At 37.0% G+C, this 18,076-nt stretch overlaps 1 protein-coding gene across 9 annotated transcripts in view; it reads left to right on the top strand.

Moving 5' to 3' along the window:
- Positions 1 to 18,076, top strand: part of ESRRG (estrogen related receptor gamma) — a 911,602-nt gene that overhangs the window by 712,424 nt on the left and 181,102 nt on the right. For 2 of the 9 annotated variants that reach the window (XM_040430438.1, XM_040430439.1), the window contains exon 2: positions 16,549 to 16,677. The exons of 4 other annotated variants lie outside the window; for them this stretch is intronic. In XM_040430438.1, coding sequence (XP_040286372.1) covers positions 16,634 to 16,677 — 44 coding nt within the window. In that variant the 5' untranslated portion in view covers positions 16,549 to 16,633. Of the gene's footprint in view, positions 1 to 729; positions 808 to 16,548; positions 16,678 to 18,076 lie in introns of all 9 variants that reach the window. 3 more of the 9 variants (XM_040430433.1, XM_040430434.1, XM_040430437.1) reach the window with 2 other exon arrangements.

Genomic DNA, 18,076 nt, shown 5'->3' with positions numbered 1-18,076 from the left:
GGAAAACCAGTTACATAAAACCATATTGCATGAATGTGTGTGCACTACCTAGTGACAATCACATCTACTTGCTCTGTGTGCATGTGTTGGGTGCACATGTGTGTGTACACTATGTATGTTTTATAGTGACAGTAGTACAAGAGATTTCTATTATGTGCATATATGTGTACTGTATGTATGTTTTATAGTGGCAGCAGTTACATAGGATCCTTGTATATGTGTACTGTATGTATGTTTTATAGTGGCAGCAGTTACATAGGATCCTTGTATATGTGTACTGTATGTATGTTTTATAGTGGCAGCAGTTACATAGCATCCTTTTATATGTGTACTGTATGTATGTTTTATAGTGGCAGCAGTTACATAGGATCCTTGTATATGTGTACTGTATGTATGTTTTATAGTGGCAGCAGTTACATAGGATCCTTGTATATGTGCACTGTATGTATGCTTTATAGTACATTGCTAAGGGTTTGTTTTTTCCTATGCAACAAAGTTGCCCCTTCAGTCCCTGAATCTCTGTCTGCTAAGTGACCTGTAATTCCTGCACATGGCTTTATCTAGACATACCTTACACTGGCATGCCTGTCTATTAAGAATATTTACGTTATTTAATGCTTATTTGGAAGTCCTTATGTAAATGTGTTTTTTTATATATTATTTTTCATTCATTTATTGTTTTAGGCATTTCCCCCAGACAACTGATAAATTCTTTTATCTTTATCTTAGGGAAATGGTTTATGTACACAGACATGGTGTAAATGTGAGGACGAACTCTTTTTCTGAAAATAAAACCTTACCTTCATGGTAGGACCGTATGGTTTTTTTTTCCCCCCCTTTTTTTCTATATGTGATGTGTCTATTCTATTTTGCCACCTTTTATGTTGTTTTTTTTTTTTTTGCTTCATTGCATTTCGCCACTGACTCTACACGCCAAAACATATGTTCACAAACTGACGCAGGTCTTCGTGCTCTTACTAATGTGTTAAGTTGGGGGTCGCCCCCAAAAGCTTAACCTACTGTCCAGTCTCCCCAAAAATTGTCCAAGAGACCCCAACGATGCACCCCAGTATATAAGCAGAGATAGGGGAACATATGTTTCCCTGTGTGCTGCCATTTCGGCTTTCTCTTTGACCTGTCATTACTCAGCCTTGCAGAAACGCAATCCTAATTTCTAATTTCTGCATTTACGTCCATATTTTTTGACATTATAGGCATTGTTTTGCCGCCCCCGTCGCTGGCACGCACAGTCGGTGTCCTGCAGACATCTTCATCGTCACCAGCATAGTCCATACCTGTCTAAAACAACTGGAGCATCATATTTTATTCCGTAAAACAGATTGCCCATTTATACAGTAAACACATATTACAGTCTGCGGACAGATTTGATAGCATTTCCAAATTATTTACATTTCAATTAAGCCTATTATATGTCGAATAATATTTCATATATGTATATAATATTTTGTTAGGAACACGTTCTTAACATATTCATTTTCTTTACAGTTTTAATTTTCTTATTATTTTTGCATGCTTGCTTATGTTAGCCTTTATTCGCTTTACGGAACTTGCATGGTTTATATTGGCGATTTGATCATCACTGGTAATTCTCTTTCCTTTTTTTTAAATTTTTTTTATTTTTTATTGTTGCTCCCAGTTTATCCGCAATCGAATACGGTTAGCAAAAGAATAAAATTTGGTGTATGTTACATGGGGAAAGCATGCCCAGTTCACGGGCTACATTGAGTTACGACATTGGGCTTTTATTAAATAGAGAATCGTAGTTCCCAAATCGAATCAAACCTCTGAATGGTTTGCTGTTAAGGTTATGGATGTATTATTATTACTATTATATTTTTCTGTATTTTTTTGTAGGGGTTTGATCATTTGCTATAGGTAATTCAGTGGTATGCCTCGCTGGGCTTTTGAAATTGATATCATGGCGCTGGGATAATAGAGATGCAAAAATAATCTATAGCGATTACAAAAATGTATATATATTTTTTCTGCAAACAAACATGGTGGGGGCGTTCTCTCTTCGAAATGAATTATGAAAAAAGAAAAAAAGAAAAAAGAAGCATCCGCATATCTTTCAGCGAAACTAGAACACTATGTTATAATTTACTTGACATCTCACATCTCAGTGGGTCAAAAACATCAGCTGTTGTCACTGACTGGGGGTCAGGCTGCATATTTAGCAGAGTATAGTGATCATCACCAGCACTGTAAATAGGATGAGAAATGGGTCTGTTTGACACATTGTTAGCTGCTAAATATCCATCTATATCAAGAACAAGTAGAAGGCTTAATTTTATTTTTAAGGTGGGAGAAGGGGCGGGGAGGAGGGCCAACATATATATATTTTTTTATTTTTTATTTTTTAGATTAGCACAGCAGATAGGTATTTGTGGTCTAAATAATAGCGTAAATTATAAAGCATCAATACAATATTACACTTAAAAAAAAAATCAATTTAACTAACATTGCAAAAATGATACAGGCTGTCACAATCCATCCCATGACTCAATGACCATGACTAATTGTGGGCAAAATAATCCCAAATGGATGTTACATTTAAATGAAAAAAAAAAAAGAAAAATTTAAATGAAAAAAATGTCCAAAAATTGAATAAATAAAATCAAGAAGGAAGAAAATTAGGCGCCCTGTTGTGGTTCTTTTGTTTTTGTTTTTCCCCAGAAGATGAAACAAACCTTTTATCTCTCCTACTTTGATATCTGCCCCCGTCAAGTGTGTTTTGCTATTGTTTTTCTACATTATAAAAAGGTACCAGTTCAATTACGAATAGGAGAATTGTCTGCACACTAAATAGGCCTGTTATATTTTCCCCTGTCAGCCCTTCAAAAGAAGGTGCCCATCTGTTAGCAGCACTTGTGTTTCCCATGTAATGAAGTGTGAAAATGTAAACTAGACAGGACTCTTTTTTTCTTCTCCTCCTCCTCCTTCTCCAATTGTCAGTCAAAAAGTAAAGTTTTATAGGGTCTCTGCATACTGATACAGTATCGAAAAAGTCGCCGACCCGCAGTGCAAAGGGCCCAGTAAGCTTCGTCGTCAGACATTGCCCAACAGTAGCTAAAAATGTATAATAATGAGATGCGTTATGTACAGTAGGTCGTACAGTTCCAATGTGCCGGCAAATTCTAAAAATTATACGAAGACCTTTAGGTTTGTTCATTGACTAATGTCAATTTTTGTAGGTATGTAATTTGTAGATTTGTAACTTTTTTTTAAAACTAGACGTTGCGCTATTATTTTTTGCTAATAGATTTATAATCTGATTTTTTTTAAAATAAAATGACTCCTCGCTTAGAGGTAAGCATATCATCTAGGTGGGTAGGTGGCTATGGTGTAGAGTTCATGACAATACCAAAATTTTCCATTCGAGACTGGAAGGGGTGGGGGGGATTATCGCTAATATTCACAAATTAAATCGTCTAAAATATTGCGTGGTCAAGGAATGAAATCATGTGTCCGTACAGTATACGGATATGTAAAAATGTAGAAAAATTTATATGGAATGAGGTTTAGTTTGAAAAATATACTCCGAATACAATACCAACTATCGAAAAATATTTGAAAAATAAATCACAAAATTTTATTTGGAATTAAAAAAATTAATAAGATCTTACACAACTGTATTCAACGTTCCAAAAAGAGTTATAAAAAATGCTACCTAAAAAGAAAACGTAACAGCAAATTATTATACTGGGATTAAAAAGGGATGACGCCCAGGTGGCGCCTGGACACATTAAGGAGCCAATCACATTAGTTCGAATGACACCTGTCTCATCTGTCATATCGCCCCGGTCTCACAGATGCTGAAACAACAATTGACCAAGATGTAGAGGCTGATATGTTGGTCAACGGTGGTGCCTCAGCTCCATTAATGGGTCTAATCTACATTGCCTTAAATAAACTGTGATTCTGTCATTCCGTCGGCCTAACTAAAGATAAAAAAAAAAGCAAAAATACACAACGTAACACAAATGAAAATTCTATGGCGGTGGCACACAATTCATTGCATAGCCAAACAAATTAGAAAAAATTCACTGCATTAACTTTGCTGTCAGAAGGTCAAAGCGAAGCAGTCGTGCATTTCAAGCTGAAAATGCAATAACCCCTTCAGTACCATAGGTGCGTGCAATGCATAACATTTACTGTAAAACCAATTCATTAGTCTCACGTTGAAAACATTTGTCTTGGGGTCATGCATAGGGCACGTGACTGCCAATTCTCATTCACTGAGCTGGGGCTCTACCTGAGGTTCCTACTTTATTTGCCTAAGCGAAGAGATCCATTAACAGCACCCATGAAGAAATCAGACTGGTTTAGGAATTCTTTTTTTAAATAAATAACACTAAATGTTTTTATTAACTTTTGTTTTCTTAAATATTTTTAGACGTAAAAAGGAAAATATCTACATAACAATATAGCTCATATAATACCTATCTAACAAAATAGCCCAAATGTAAAAACACATAGAAAGTTTGATAATAATAAGCATTTTTTTCAAAATACAAAAAAAATATTTTTTACATTTTGTTTTCTTGGCCTTTGAATTTATTATCGTAGCCTTTGGACTGGAGCAGCACTCATTTGTACCTTATCCCTTGAATGGCATTCTTTCACCCTTTGCTAATTATTTTTTTAATTCAATAACATTTTTGAGGATATTTGACTGTGGTGGGAACACTTGTGGGTCAAGGGGGAGGGGATTTTTTTATTTCATTTTTTAATTATTGTGAAAACTGAAATATAAGTTGTTTTTAATGCTAATTTGCATGTCCACACTTGGCCCCTTGTACCTAAACCGATCACTCGTAGTCATGTGATCAAAAGGATGAAACAGGATGTTGAAGGTGCCATATCTTGATCTCACTTTTACAAAAACATACCCTCTCTGCAGTCTTGATTGTTCCAGACAGAAAAGTTTCACAAGTGCAACAACACTGGTCTTGACATAATGTCTTCATGCCAACATATCATGATGTAAGGTTACAGGCAGTTACAGATATTTTTCTTAAAAAATTTAACTTTCTAAATTTTTTTAATTAACATGTTAAATTTTATTAACATCTTTTCCCTTGAAACACAGGAGTAAAATACATAATATGACGCTGTCTTGTCTGTGGACTTTCAGGCCGACCTGAGAATGGTGAATATTATTTTTACAGTTAATCATTGGTCAGGGCCGTGCTGCGCTTTGAACATTCGAAGCTTTTATGAAAAATGGTTAGCACGTGACAAAAACAAAATTTATGACTGCCATCATATATATAGGACTGGTACAACCTCGGTGACCTTTCACCCACCCATGAGATTAATATACTGTAGGCCGTTCATTAGGTTTGGTAGGGCTTGAAATTTTCTTGATTGTTGGGGTTGAAAATGTATTAAAAAAATAATTGTTATGGAGAAGGGAGTTAAAAAAATAATAATTTATATATATATATATGTATATATATATTGTGGGGATTCGCTCTGGTAGTTGGGATAAGCGGGTGCAATACAGGGGCAAAGTGCAAGTTCGTAATTCAAATGTCCGTGTTTATTCGCACATAAGGTCAAACAAAAAACACTCTTTGCAGGGTTGGTGTTTGTTCACATCGAGTAGAAAGTTCATGCATAGCAAAAAACGTCACCTTGTCAGCCAGGTGCTGACAAAACCCGGCCTGGAACTTGGGGAGTAGTCACCCACCCAGCACTTTGAATACTCCCAATAATAGCCGTCCCGGATCAGCTATTTACAGCCATGCTAAATAGCAAAAGTGTCAATCAGCATTAGCTGCCGCTGACACATGAAAATACCAGCTCTTACTTCACCGAGGCCAGGAACCTCAGTGACACATACCTACCATCAATGACGACCCCTTGTACCTTCCTACAATATATATATACATATACATATATCTTCTGGGGAGGGGCTTATAGATGGCCACCCAGCGGTGACTTATGAGTTGTCAAATGTTCTAATCCTTTTTTATAGTTTTTTTTGTTTTTGTTTTTTTTAAGTGCAAGCCTAAGAGTTAATTGACAGCCATATTTTTTTCTTTAGTTGAAAGGGTAACGTTATGCAAAGATTTATCTGTACAATAATTCTAAGAATCAAGCACAGATAACGTCAGCTAACAAGTCACCGCAGAGCCTAGCGCAGAAGCAGAAAAGATCAGTGTTATTTAGCAGTTTTGTTCCAGAGAGTGTAGCTGTGAAGAAAATGTGAAAACATGTCACTTTCTGTAATCTAACTGGCAATAACAGGGAATCTTTTCAAGATTACGACGTGAGAGAGGGCAAAAAAAATCACTGAGTAAGAGATAAAAAAAATAGGTTTTATTAGGATTCCTATTGATTTCATGGGAATGAAATTGTGCAAATTTAGATTTTTTTTAAATAATTGACTTTGTACCAATTTCTCTATAAGAACTAATTAGCGTCATAAATAAAGTGTTTGGTATTATCCATTTTCATATGTTTGAGATGAGCCGAGAGGTTGACACGAAGACAGTTGTTCATCGTGATATGTTATGATAAAATTTAGCGGGGAAAAAACAAAAAAAAAACAGACTGAAGAATGCAATAGAAACTTGATTACAAATAACAACACGAATTTCCAACATTGAGGGAATATGGGCCCAGACCAACTTTGCTTGCAACCATTGGGTGGAGTGAGTCAATTTTACGAAGAAATTTGAAATTTTGTATCTCAATTTTTCGTGTATTTTCTAGATAAATTTTGTAAGGTAATGCAATTACTTGTGATATTCTAGTTCAACTTTTAGTCCTGGTAACTGGAACAGGTAAAATTATTAAGTACTTTGGCCCCTATCGTAGCCTAATGTTGCCCAGTGTAGTGCCGGCAGTGCGCACTATCAGCAGTTCACATTGCTGATTTCATTCTAAGTATGAATGTGTATAAATACAGTTAGTTAGTTTGGTTTATCTGATAGCCTAGCGCGGGGAGAGAGGAGCCGAACAAACTGTTTTTCAGTAAATTCGCTGTTCATACACCTGATAAGATTGAAATAGCTTTCGAAATGCTGATATGCTTTGAATAAGAAAAGAATAATCAGTTTTACTGGCACCGTCTTATCGGGAAGGCAGTTAAATGCCAGTGCTTTTACATTAGCAGAAGTGAACGTCTTAGACGCTGCTGGTGTTTTCTTGAAGTTAAAGAGTTATATCTTTTCGAGGAGGAGAATTATAAATGGTAGGGTAGATTACCTGCCGTACAATAACAAGCCCAATCTACTGACGAAATATATAAATGTAGGATCGAGAATAAGACGATAAAGTGGCTACAGATGTCGGGTTCTCACCACGTGGTTGGGTGCCCCTTGCTATACCTTGAGTTGTAGGAAAGGTTTCTTTAGATGTTTGAATAGATCAAATGAAATATTACATTTTGGGAGGAAAAATGACAAAAACACCAATAAAATAAAAAAATGTTTACATGAACATTTTCTTTGGGTTTTATTTGAAATTTACATTGAAATGTGTCGGGCTATGCTTTGTTTCAACAAATGTGATTGACAAGGTAATTGGTGCCCATTTATGTTATGTACATACACTTTCGGTCTAAAATGTATGATTTTCGACAGACAGGATTCTACCATTGCAAGTACTGGGATCCCTTCTGCAGGAAGTCAAAAAAGTTGAGTTAATTCAAATGGAGAATGTTTTTTGTGGAGGTAGGGTAGAAGTTTAGTTGTTTCTCATCTGTTTCCACTTGTCATATGAAGGAAAGGAGGTTTTGAGAGATTAAATGGGTTAATGCGGCATGGAATGAGGGACCCTGACCCACTAAATGTTCAACATTTTGTAGAAGGCAGAAGGTAAAGGGGTAACCTCCCTTCCCCAATCCCTTTCATCTTTGTCCTGTCCCTTCTACTGACTGAAGCAAATGCCTTTTGTCAACCATACTGACTTATATAACTATGTCATTTGCAGTACATAGTGAATGAATGGGGGCGGGCTATAGATTTGGACCAGGCTCAAGTCAACAAAAAGATGGCGTAGTTGCAAATTTTGAAGTGTACTGCAGCGGAGCCAAAGTAGCCGCTTGGTTCGTCATTTGCTAGTGTGCTTGTATTTCCATTGACGCCTACTTTGCTGCACTGCAGATTTCCCGGCTCAGCTGATTACACGTTACCTGTTGCCCATTTATTCCCACAGGCAGGATTGGCGACTCCATAATTTATTGCAGAACGAGCAGGGGGGTTGTTTGGTGACTCAGAACCAAAATAAACCATACTAAGTCTGAGCTAGCTAAGATGGTACCTTAATTCATACATCAACTATGTTGTCCTCAAAGTCAATTGAGTTCCTAAGATGCTAAAAACAGATTTTTAAACTTTTTGAATAAAAAATATTGCTGTTTTTAAACTCTTTTCTCAAGTTAGATTGTCTTATTTCATGTCCTGCTGTATAGGGCAACCGATTGTGATTTTCGCTCATTACATTCACAGTTCCCATATGCAGCAGAGTCTGGATACAAGTATTTAATTCCTAATATTTAATCCGCATGATCTCCATTGTGTTTGATCTGTTTAGACTTGGCTTAACATGCTGATTGCACTGAGATGCGTTTAGGTTCACTAGCATATACTTATAATTTACACTCTAGACAGGAAGATTAATGTCTTCATTATAGTTGGGAGCAGATTTGGAGGGGTTAACAAATTTTGAGACTTTCTTAACTCATGTGGCTGTTTGTATTCCCTTTTCCCTTACTTACTCTTTGTCTCCGTTCCTCTCTGTCGCATTTCTCATTTTTCTTCATTTTATGCTTGGAAGTGGCTGTTGCATTCTGATTTGATAAATGATAGTGTAAAAAGTGTTTTGATTGATTTTGGATTAGTATTGATTGCTCTTGATTAGATCACTGACACCCTGTGATCAATATGATTCGATAAGACACTGTGCCTCCCTTCTATCCCTCACAGCCAGCCGGGGGGAATACAAGAAAACTGAATGGTCAAGGATGATAAATTGACCAAAATGTATGGATCACCCAAGAATCCAACATTTTGTCTGTAACGGTTTGAAGCTACAGACCATTTAATAATATAAAGCATGACCTGAGTGGTTTCCATTTACTTGCCTATCCTGCTTCGAAAGCACAAATACTTGGCCAAAAATGAGACAACTTCAAGTGAAGTTCCAAGATTATAATATTATGTTCTTGATTAAATCGACCTTCATCAAAAGCAAATAAAGCAAATATGGACCCTCAGAGATTTTTCTCTCTCTGCTTAGCTTTAAAAGCCAGGTTAAAAACAGTATTATGTAGTATACCAAGAAGTCCCTAAAGCTTTTAGAAGAACGCTAAGAATGACCCAACTTTAGGATGGTTGTAGGCAGACCCAACTATAACTGTTGCTTTACGTGAGCTAGAGAGAGTGTTTCTCAAGCAATCCTCATTTAGAGAGTCTCTTAAAGTCCATGGATTTATTAGAACCTCTTTCCTATCTTAAAATGTATTTATCAGAAAGACCGCCACATGACCTTAGCCTTACTTTAGTAGACTATTAGAAGTCTGAGATGAAGCTCGAAACTCCATACTTTTACTAACTCTGATTTTGACTGCTATTCTAGTGTCCAAAATTCTAGCGCTATCAAATATTCTTTCCTCATTTTCCATTTAACCAGGTTGGAATTAAAAAGCAGTTAGCTTGGCTTTCCCATTCTACTCCCAATTTGCCTCTGTGCTTGTAATGTTTTTCGTATGCCTTGTTTGGAGATGATTAATCCAACTTTATTAGTACAGCCAGGACAAGTGCTACGTGGTGGTGAATAATATAAATTTGTTCTCCCAACTAAACCTGCCAGTTTTAACTCTCTGAAAACCAGATCTAGTACCGGCACAACACAGATCCACTTGTGTGAGGCAGTATTGGCTTGTAACATGTTAAATCAACGCCATGCATATATTCATGGGGCTACAGCTACTACTGGTATCCTCCACCATGTGACATATATTACTGTGTTTTCATAAAGAGTTATTTCCGTATCGATTTGATATTCTACATTGAGCTTAATCATTTTAAAAAATGTTGCAAAAAAAAATTCATTTTTGTATTGAAAGTAAATGATGAGCATAATCATAAATCCTGCTTTCAAAGAGACTTATCTCAGAACTTCAGATCTGCTTGTGGGATTTATATATTAGAATTCACAGTGAGGGGCCAGCACCTGGCAGGACTCCCCACTTCTGTGTATAATTTGGAGGTCATTAACCCTCAACTTTGATCATTGACTCTAATAGTCTTTAGGTCGAGAGATTATTCATCTGAAACTAAATTGTGCACCATTTCCTACAAAATAAGGGAAAAAAATTGCTTGGATTGTTAAATAAGATGCTAGGTCTTGGGATACCACATTGACAAGATTTATGGTGCATTCCTTTCAATAACACCCACTCCGTGTCAACCCATTGAAGGGCTTGATTACCTTCTACAGCAGAGCCACAAACACCTTTGTCAACCACTAATTTTAAACAATTTTCTATAGTTCTTTGTTTTATAAAGCCACATAGACCAAGTATACTCTGCTACACTATGCTGAGGTCATAGATTGTCTACAATATGTACTGTATATCAACTGAATTTGTTTTATCTCATGTCCATACTCAAGTGTTACCACGAGGGGCACTAATTAAAGACTGGCTATGGAAAATTCCCTAGGTTTGTGGAGGGCTTGTGGAGTAGTGTAAGAAATGACCAGTATTAATCTCTACAAAAATGGAAATAATAATAATTAGCAAAGTCAGACAGTCTTTCCTTGGTGGTCCAATGCACTTACATCAAGCTGCTCTTAAAAAAATTAGCCACACATAGACTTTTTTCTTGTTAGTGGAACCATTGACATTAATACCACTCTCATCTCTATATGGATAGTTCAACTTTCCTTTACCTGGTACAAACATTTAGCCCAGTGCTCAAGTCTAGTATTTAGATATCATGGCAAAGTGGCTTTTGGCACCTCTCTTGGCCACAAGTGCACACGGCCTTCCCAAACTATGCCCCGATTCCAGTCTCTGTAGAAATTGTATGCGAATTGTAATGGAGGAATTTGAGAAGACAGCTGTTTAGTCAACACTCTTTCGACCTACAGCTATCATATGTCTATTGCCACCTTAATGGGATATGAAATATATTCCCTATCCACAGGACAGGGAATAAGTGTTTCTGATTGGTGGGGATCTGGCTGCTGGGAACGGGAGAACGGGGGTTCTGCACCTTATGTATGAATGGAATCGTGGTCAAGCATGTATGCTGCTGCTTACTTCATTCTGTATCGGACTATCTATGGCAGTCCCGTAGAGTTGAATGGAGTGTTAGTGCTCATGCTCGATTGCTGCTACATTCATATGGTGGGTCAAGGGACCCCTGTTCTACTGATCAACGGTGGTTATACCACCACGGATCAAACACCTATACCCTGTCCTTTGGAGAGGATAAGTTTAAATCTTGACAACCCGTTTAAAGGTTGATGATCTATCCTTAAGACAGGTCATCAATATCTGATAAGTGGGGGTGGGCACACCCATGATAAGCTATTGGAAGAGATTGCGGTGGTCCAATTAGCTCTACGGCATCACGTTCATCAGTCACAAGGCCTAGACGCAGCTCAGTCCCATTCAAGTGAATGGAATTATACTGCAATATAAAGCACAGCCACTATCCAACATATAGCGCTGTGCTTGGTATGCTATGGAGGCTGGAGTGCTTACCAGAATACTGCAGCCTCTTCAAACAGCTGATCGGTGGGGTTGCCGAGTTTCAGACCCTCATAAGTGAGATATTGATGACCGATCCTGAAGATAGGTCATCAGTATTCTACTCCTGGAAAACCCCTTTAAACTAAAAGACCCATTAATAAGAAGCCTAGTGTAATGTAAAAATTTGCACACAATTTGGGTGGGGGGGTTCAGTAAGTTTGTTCAGGTAATTTACATTGTGTTCCCAACAGGAGCTGTATGTATGAGGCACAGGCTAGTGCTGCAAGAACCATGAGCCTTCAGCAGACAGCTAGCTGGCAGCAGGTGTGAACTACATAAAACAGGATTAAGAGAGTAGCAGAGTGTACACTAAAAACAGAAACCACACGCCCCTTTCATCCCATCTTCAAAGACATAGAAGTCAGAAGTCAGTGGACTCCTGCATACCCTGTTTACCAAACAGCGCTCTGTCCTCTGGGCAAACTGATCCGGGCAGTTGTAATTACTTAACCCTTCCTTCAAAGGGTTAAAATGAAAATCCATTGAGGGAGAGCAAGATACAATCTACCAGTTCAGGTTGGAAGGTGCTATTACTGTATAGTATTAAATTAAGCATTTTTTTTTTTTACTGGAAAATTAAGTAGTTTGTAAGATCAGCTAAAAAAAATATAATAAAAAAGAAAAGCAAAGCTACAAATAAAGTCATGTACACAGTATACACCAATGTGTGTGTATGTGTTGAGTATTAGGACAGTAATGTGTATTGCCGGGTGTTCGCCTAGGAAGTCATGTGAAGTTGCGAAACTTCGTTTCTTGGGTAGACTTATTATGCAAATTGGGGATCATTTACTAACATCCCTACGCCAGTTTTTTGGAGTAAAAAACAAAATTGTCAAGACCCCTTTTTGCAACTTTTATAAGCATTTTTACAAGTATTTTATGCCGTCCTCACCACTTGGGAGTGGCAAGGTAGTGTTGGGGGTGTGGTGGGTGCCGGAACATCAGCCCAGGCATATTTTCTAACATTTACGTCTGGAAACAGACGTAAATGTTGGTAAAAACCTACTACTCTCAGGGACTGGGGTAGTTTTTCTCACCAGGCACATGGACTGCTGTAAATGTCTAATTTATAACGAGACGCTGATCTCATCATAAATTATGCGCATCCTCTGGCAGTGCAGGGGGGGTCAAAGAAAGGTGTAAATGACCCCCATTGAACCAAAAAAGTTGCATGTGGTGAATTTAGATGGTAGAGAAGTCGTTACGTAAGTGATGTTTTTGTGTTGAGTTTTTCCCAGAACTTTTTGCAGTATTTTGGAGGATTGTGAAGAAATCAAAAATTTCCACCCTAATCCATTCCCGACATGCGAAATACATGTACAGCGCATGTCGGGTCTTTAAGTATGGCGCCTGCTCCAGAGCAGAGCTGGCGCCATGAAAGCCATGTCCAGAATCCAGATGTTTGTTGAAAATGAAATCAGAATTATGAAACGCATAAACAGTACATTTTTAGTTTTTTTTTAAATCACTTTTGGTGCCTTTTCAGGTCAATAGCAATTTTATTTATTTTTTTCAGAAAAAAAACATTGTTTGTAGATCAATACTTTACTTTCAGCTTTCTGCTGAAATCTGGCTGCAATGTTTTTTGGGGGAAATTAATTAAAGGGGTTGTCCCACGAAAAATATTCTGCAGTTTTCAAACCATCACTTTTTGTAATTGCATGTAATTAAAAAATTAGCATAGCCACTGAGTTATTCAATAGAATTCATCTGTATAGCGCCACCTGCTGTTTGTTTTTTTTTCTTATTTCTTTGTCCTGCTCACTGAGATAGCCGCACATGCTCAGTTTCATCCTTCAACTGCCTCCTGGGCTGTGATAGGGAGAACTGAGACACGCCCCCTTAGCTGCAGCAGAATGGACACGCCCCTTGAACTTTCAGCTTGATATAAATCTAGCAAAGCAATGAATTGGGGAGATCTCTGGATCCATATGAGGTACAGGGCTTGTTCTAGCTTTGTTAGAAAGAGATTGTTATGTAATATATGTCTGATTTTTATTTTTTTACATTAGTCATTCGATAACCCCTTAAAATAAAGGCCAGGAAAAACACTGCACAAATGCTATATGTGAAAGCACTCTAATGGTGTTTTTTTAATTTTAGGCTTTTTGGTGGTGTTTTTTAAGTCATGTTTTACTTGCATTTATTCAGACTTTTTGTTCTAGAGAAGTCTATGAGAAAATGCCTGGCTGTTGCATTTTTTTGCTCTGAAAAAGATAGCGGCAAGAAAAAAAAGTGGTGTTTTGGGGAAGAAAAGGGTGGTTTCACATAAACGCATTTATTAGTCAGCTTACAACAGTTTTTGGTGTAAACTGAGGCCCCAACACTTGCAGTTTGCACAAAGATTCACAAAGTGCACAAAAACTGAAAACCAGGGAAATATAAAACACACTACGAAAAGTGAATTTTTTTGCCAGTTTTCTTCACTTTTCCTGTGTTGCTTATTTATTAATATCACTGTTAAAGATGTTCTTCTCGATGAGACTTTTTGGGGATCACAGGAGCATCCTTTAAATGATCAGTTTTGTTTGTGGAATCAGTTATCGTGATAATTGTGATGACCTCAAGCTTGATCAGAGTAGGTTAACCCCTTAATAAAGCAGGTGTAGAGGAGGTGCCCGCAGTGGGTGTAGCTGTCAGTGATGTTACATGAGTGATGTCATCTTGGCTAACAGGGTCACAAGTGCATCTGTCACTGGGTTACCAAAGAGCAGCTAAATAAAGACTCAGTCCAAATCCTAAACATAGTAACAAGCAGTCAAGACAATATACACCACTGCCTTGAAATTGAATGTTTTAGTTTTTTATTTAAGGTGGAAATTTTTTGTTTATTAACAACCCTCTGGAATAAAAAAAAAATACTATCATATATCTTGGTAGAGCCGTAATTTTTTTGCTTTCTCCTCAAGATGGAAAACTTAGATTTTTTCACAATCCACTAGAATAAAAAAGAAACTACCATGTATCTTGATATAAGCAGAATATTTTTGCTTTCTCCGTAAAGTGGACGTTTTTTATTTCTTCACAACCCTCTAGATTCGAAAAACACTTTCATGTATCTTGACAGAGCCATAATGTTTTGCTTATTCCTTCACCCCTTCCTGACCAGACGTTTTTCCATTTTTTCTATTTTCCTTTTTTCTCTTCCTGGTTTCCTGTCGCCATAACATTTTTAATTTTTCCATTCATCTAGCCAGGATATCAGGACTTCTTTTTTGCGGGGCAAGTTATATTTTCTAACAGCACCATTTAACATTGCCTATGATGTACTGAATTGGGGTGGACTTGGAAAAGAAAAAGCAATTTCCCACTGTTTTATGGGTTTTGTTTTTATGTCGTTCCCTACACGCTAAAACAGACATGTCAACTTCTTTCCCCGGGTCAGTATTATTACAGCGTTGCCAACTTTATGTAGTTTTTCTAGTATTTTAATTAAAAAAATAAAAATCTTTGGAAAACATTTTTTTTCTTTGTATTGCCGTATTCTGACCCCCATAACTTTTTTAGGTTATTTTCTCCGAGCTGATTGAGGGCTCATTTTTTGGTGATCTGTAGTTTTTATTGATACCATTTTGGAGTGTGTGTGACTTTTTGATAACTTTTAATTACATTTTTTTGGTAGGTGAAGCAACAAAAAAAACTGCGAAATGGCCATTATGATTTTTTCCATTATGCCGTTCACTGTATGAGATAAGTACGTTTATATTTTAATAGTATGGGTGATTTGGGACATCATGGTGCTAATCATCTTTTTTTTTTCATTATTCCTTTATATTTTTATTATGGGGAAAGTCAGTAATTAGATTGTTTTTTAGCTTTCTTCTTGTTTTTTATTTTTACTTTTTAACCTTTTTTTTAAATACTTATATAAAGTCCCCTTAAGGGACTTGAACATGTGATCGTTATGATTGCTGTGTTCTATGGAGCCCTAACAGGGGCAGGGCTCCATAGAAATTATTGCTGTTCTAGCCTCTGAGCCTTTACAGCAAATGAACAGCATGGCACGGGGAAGCAGTTCAGACCTGGGTTTGCTTCATTCCCATGGAAAAACCTCTCAGATGCTATAGTCACAATTGACCATGGCATCTGAGGATCTGAATGTCTATGATCGGCATTATCGCTGTTCGCATACATTAGCTCTGGGTGTCTGCTGTGTAAAACAGCAGACACCCAGCTTCCATGGCGCCAGCTCTGCTCTGGAGCAGGCGCCATACTTAAAGACCCGACATGCGCTGTACATGTATTGAGCATGTCGGGAATGGATTAAGGTGGACATTTTTGATTTCTTCACAATCCTCCAGAATAAAAAAAATACACTACTATATATTTTTTGATAGAGCTGTGGTGTTTTTGCTTTCTCCACAAGGTGGAATTAAAAAAGTATATATTACAACCCGGTAGAAATAAAAAAAAAACTTACCATATATCTTGATAGAGCTGAAATGTTTTTGCTTTCTCCTTAAGGTGGAAAATTTTAATTTCTTCACCATCGTCTGTAGTTCAAAAATACCGCTATATATCTTGCTGTATGGATGTGACCTGTACGCATATACTGTATACCTACGTAAATCCTTTGTGTACTAGTTCACAGCTAGTGCAAGTGAGGTTTTTGAAGCTTGAAACAAAAGAGGTTGTTTTTTAACCCTGTCATGTGTAAAATGTTGAGATTAGCGAGCAGCCAGTGGGGGTTAATCTGTTTATCATGGCAGAGGGAGGACAAGAGAGCACAGAATGAATCTTCTCTTTCTTAGTTTTCAGAGTGTACAGATCAAATATTGGAGAATATAGGAAAATAAAATAAAGAGCATTTCGTTGGATTCCTAATTTTAAAACAAGATGACTTCCAGGGATTTTCCTAACTTGTCTCAGCCGTGGATGAAGTAAGACTTTTTTTTTCTATTTATTTACACAACCGTGCATACACGCTGCACATCCATCACAGGGCCCCCAATGTGTATACACCTCATTATCCTGGGATTTTTGTATTTTTATGTTTTTGACGAGATACTTTGTGAAATAGACACTGTGTCACTACTGTTAGATTTCAAGACTTGCAGTGGGGGACATCTACTAGGCAAAATAAAGCAGAGTACTTGGGGGTGCCTAAGTTATTGTGCTTTAGACTCTTTTTTACACCTACTTGGCTCGAAAAGGGGCGTGGCTAAGAGAAGTAAAATGCGCCAAATTTTTGTAGAAGCATAGTGAGCTGCACCAAATGTATCATGACTCATGCATCATCTTGATAAACTGGATATAAAATGGCAATATATATATATATATTTATCTTATATTGTTACGGGCTAGCTTTTTATAGTCCTTAACGGTCATATGAAAACATATACACGTTAAAATATATCTATTTCACATCCATATATCTATCTCTCTCTCTATATATATTTATCTATTTCATATCTATCTATCCATCTATTATCTGCCTACTGTCTCCTACTATCTATCATCTATCTATAGCTATCTCTTATCTGTCTATTTCATATTTATCATCTATCTATCTTTCATGTCTATCTTCTATCTATCTATTATCTATCTATCTATCTATCTATCTATCTATCTATCTATCTATCTATCTATCTATCTCATATCTATCTCTGTCTATCCATCTATTATCTGCCTACTGTCTTCTATCTATCTATCTATCTATCTATCTATTATCTATCTATCTATCTATCTATCTATATCCTATCTATCATCTATCTATCTATCTGTATCTATCTCTTATCTATCTATCTATCTATCTATCTATCTATTATCTATCTATCTATCATCTATCTATCTATCTATCTATCTATAGCTATCTCTTATCTATCTATCTATCTGTTTCATATCTATCTATCTATCTATCCATCAGTGTTCTGCTGCTCTTCAGACAGTAATTGCTCGCAGATTTTGTCTGTAAATCCCACATCCCAGCCGGATACAGCACAGACTAGTCATGTAACATCCTAAATGGATCCTGTGGTCTAGGGCCTGTGAAATTACTGCTAAGACTTTGTGCAAAAAATGGCCTCTCTTCTCAAACTCATTTTCATATAGGCCATAATTCTGATTTTAATGGCACACGTGGGAAAATAATTGTAGTTGAGTGTTTAACTTCAGCATCGTTATAGCAAGTGTTACAGGAAATCTGCTAGATAGACAGTACAGGAGGAGGCACTAATGTGTAGCTGCCTGTCTGTAACTGTTCATGGTCAGCCCAATAGTCACCTATAGCCACAGGGAGCCGTGGACCCCAACCGAGCTCCATCGTCCATATCACTGTGT

The sequence above is a fragment of the Bufo bufo genome, chromosome 4 (genome assembly GCF_905171765.1).
Source record: "Bufo bufo chromosome 4, aBufBuf1.1, whole genome shotgun sequence".
In the NCBI taxonomy this organism is placed as follows: Eukaryota; Metazoa; Chordata; class Amphibia; order Anura; family Bufonidae; genus Bufo; species Bufo bufo.
This window is presented reverse-complemented; position numbering and strand designations above follow the sequence as displayed.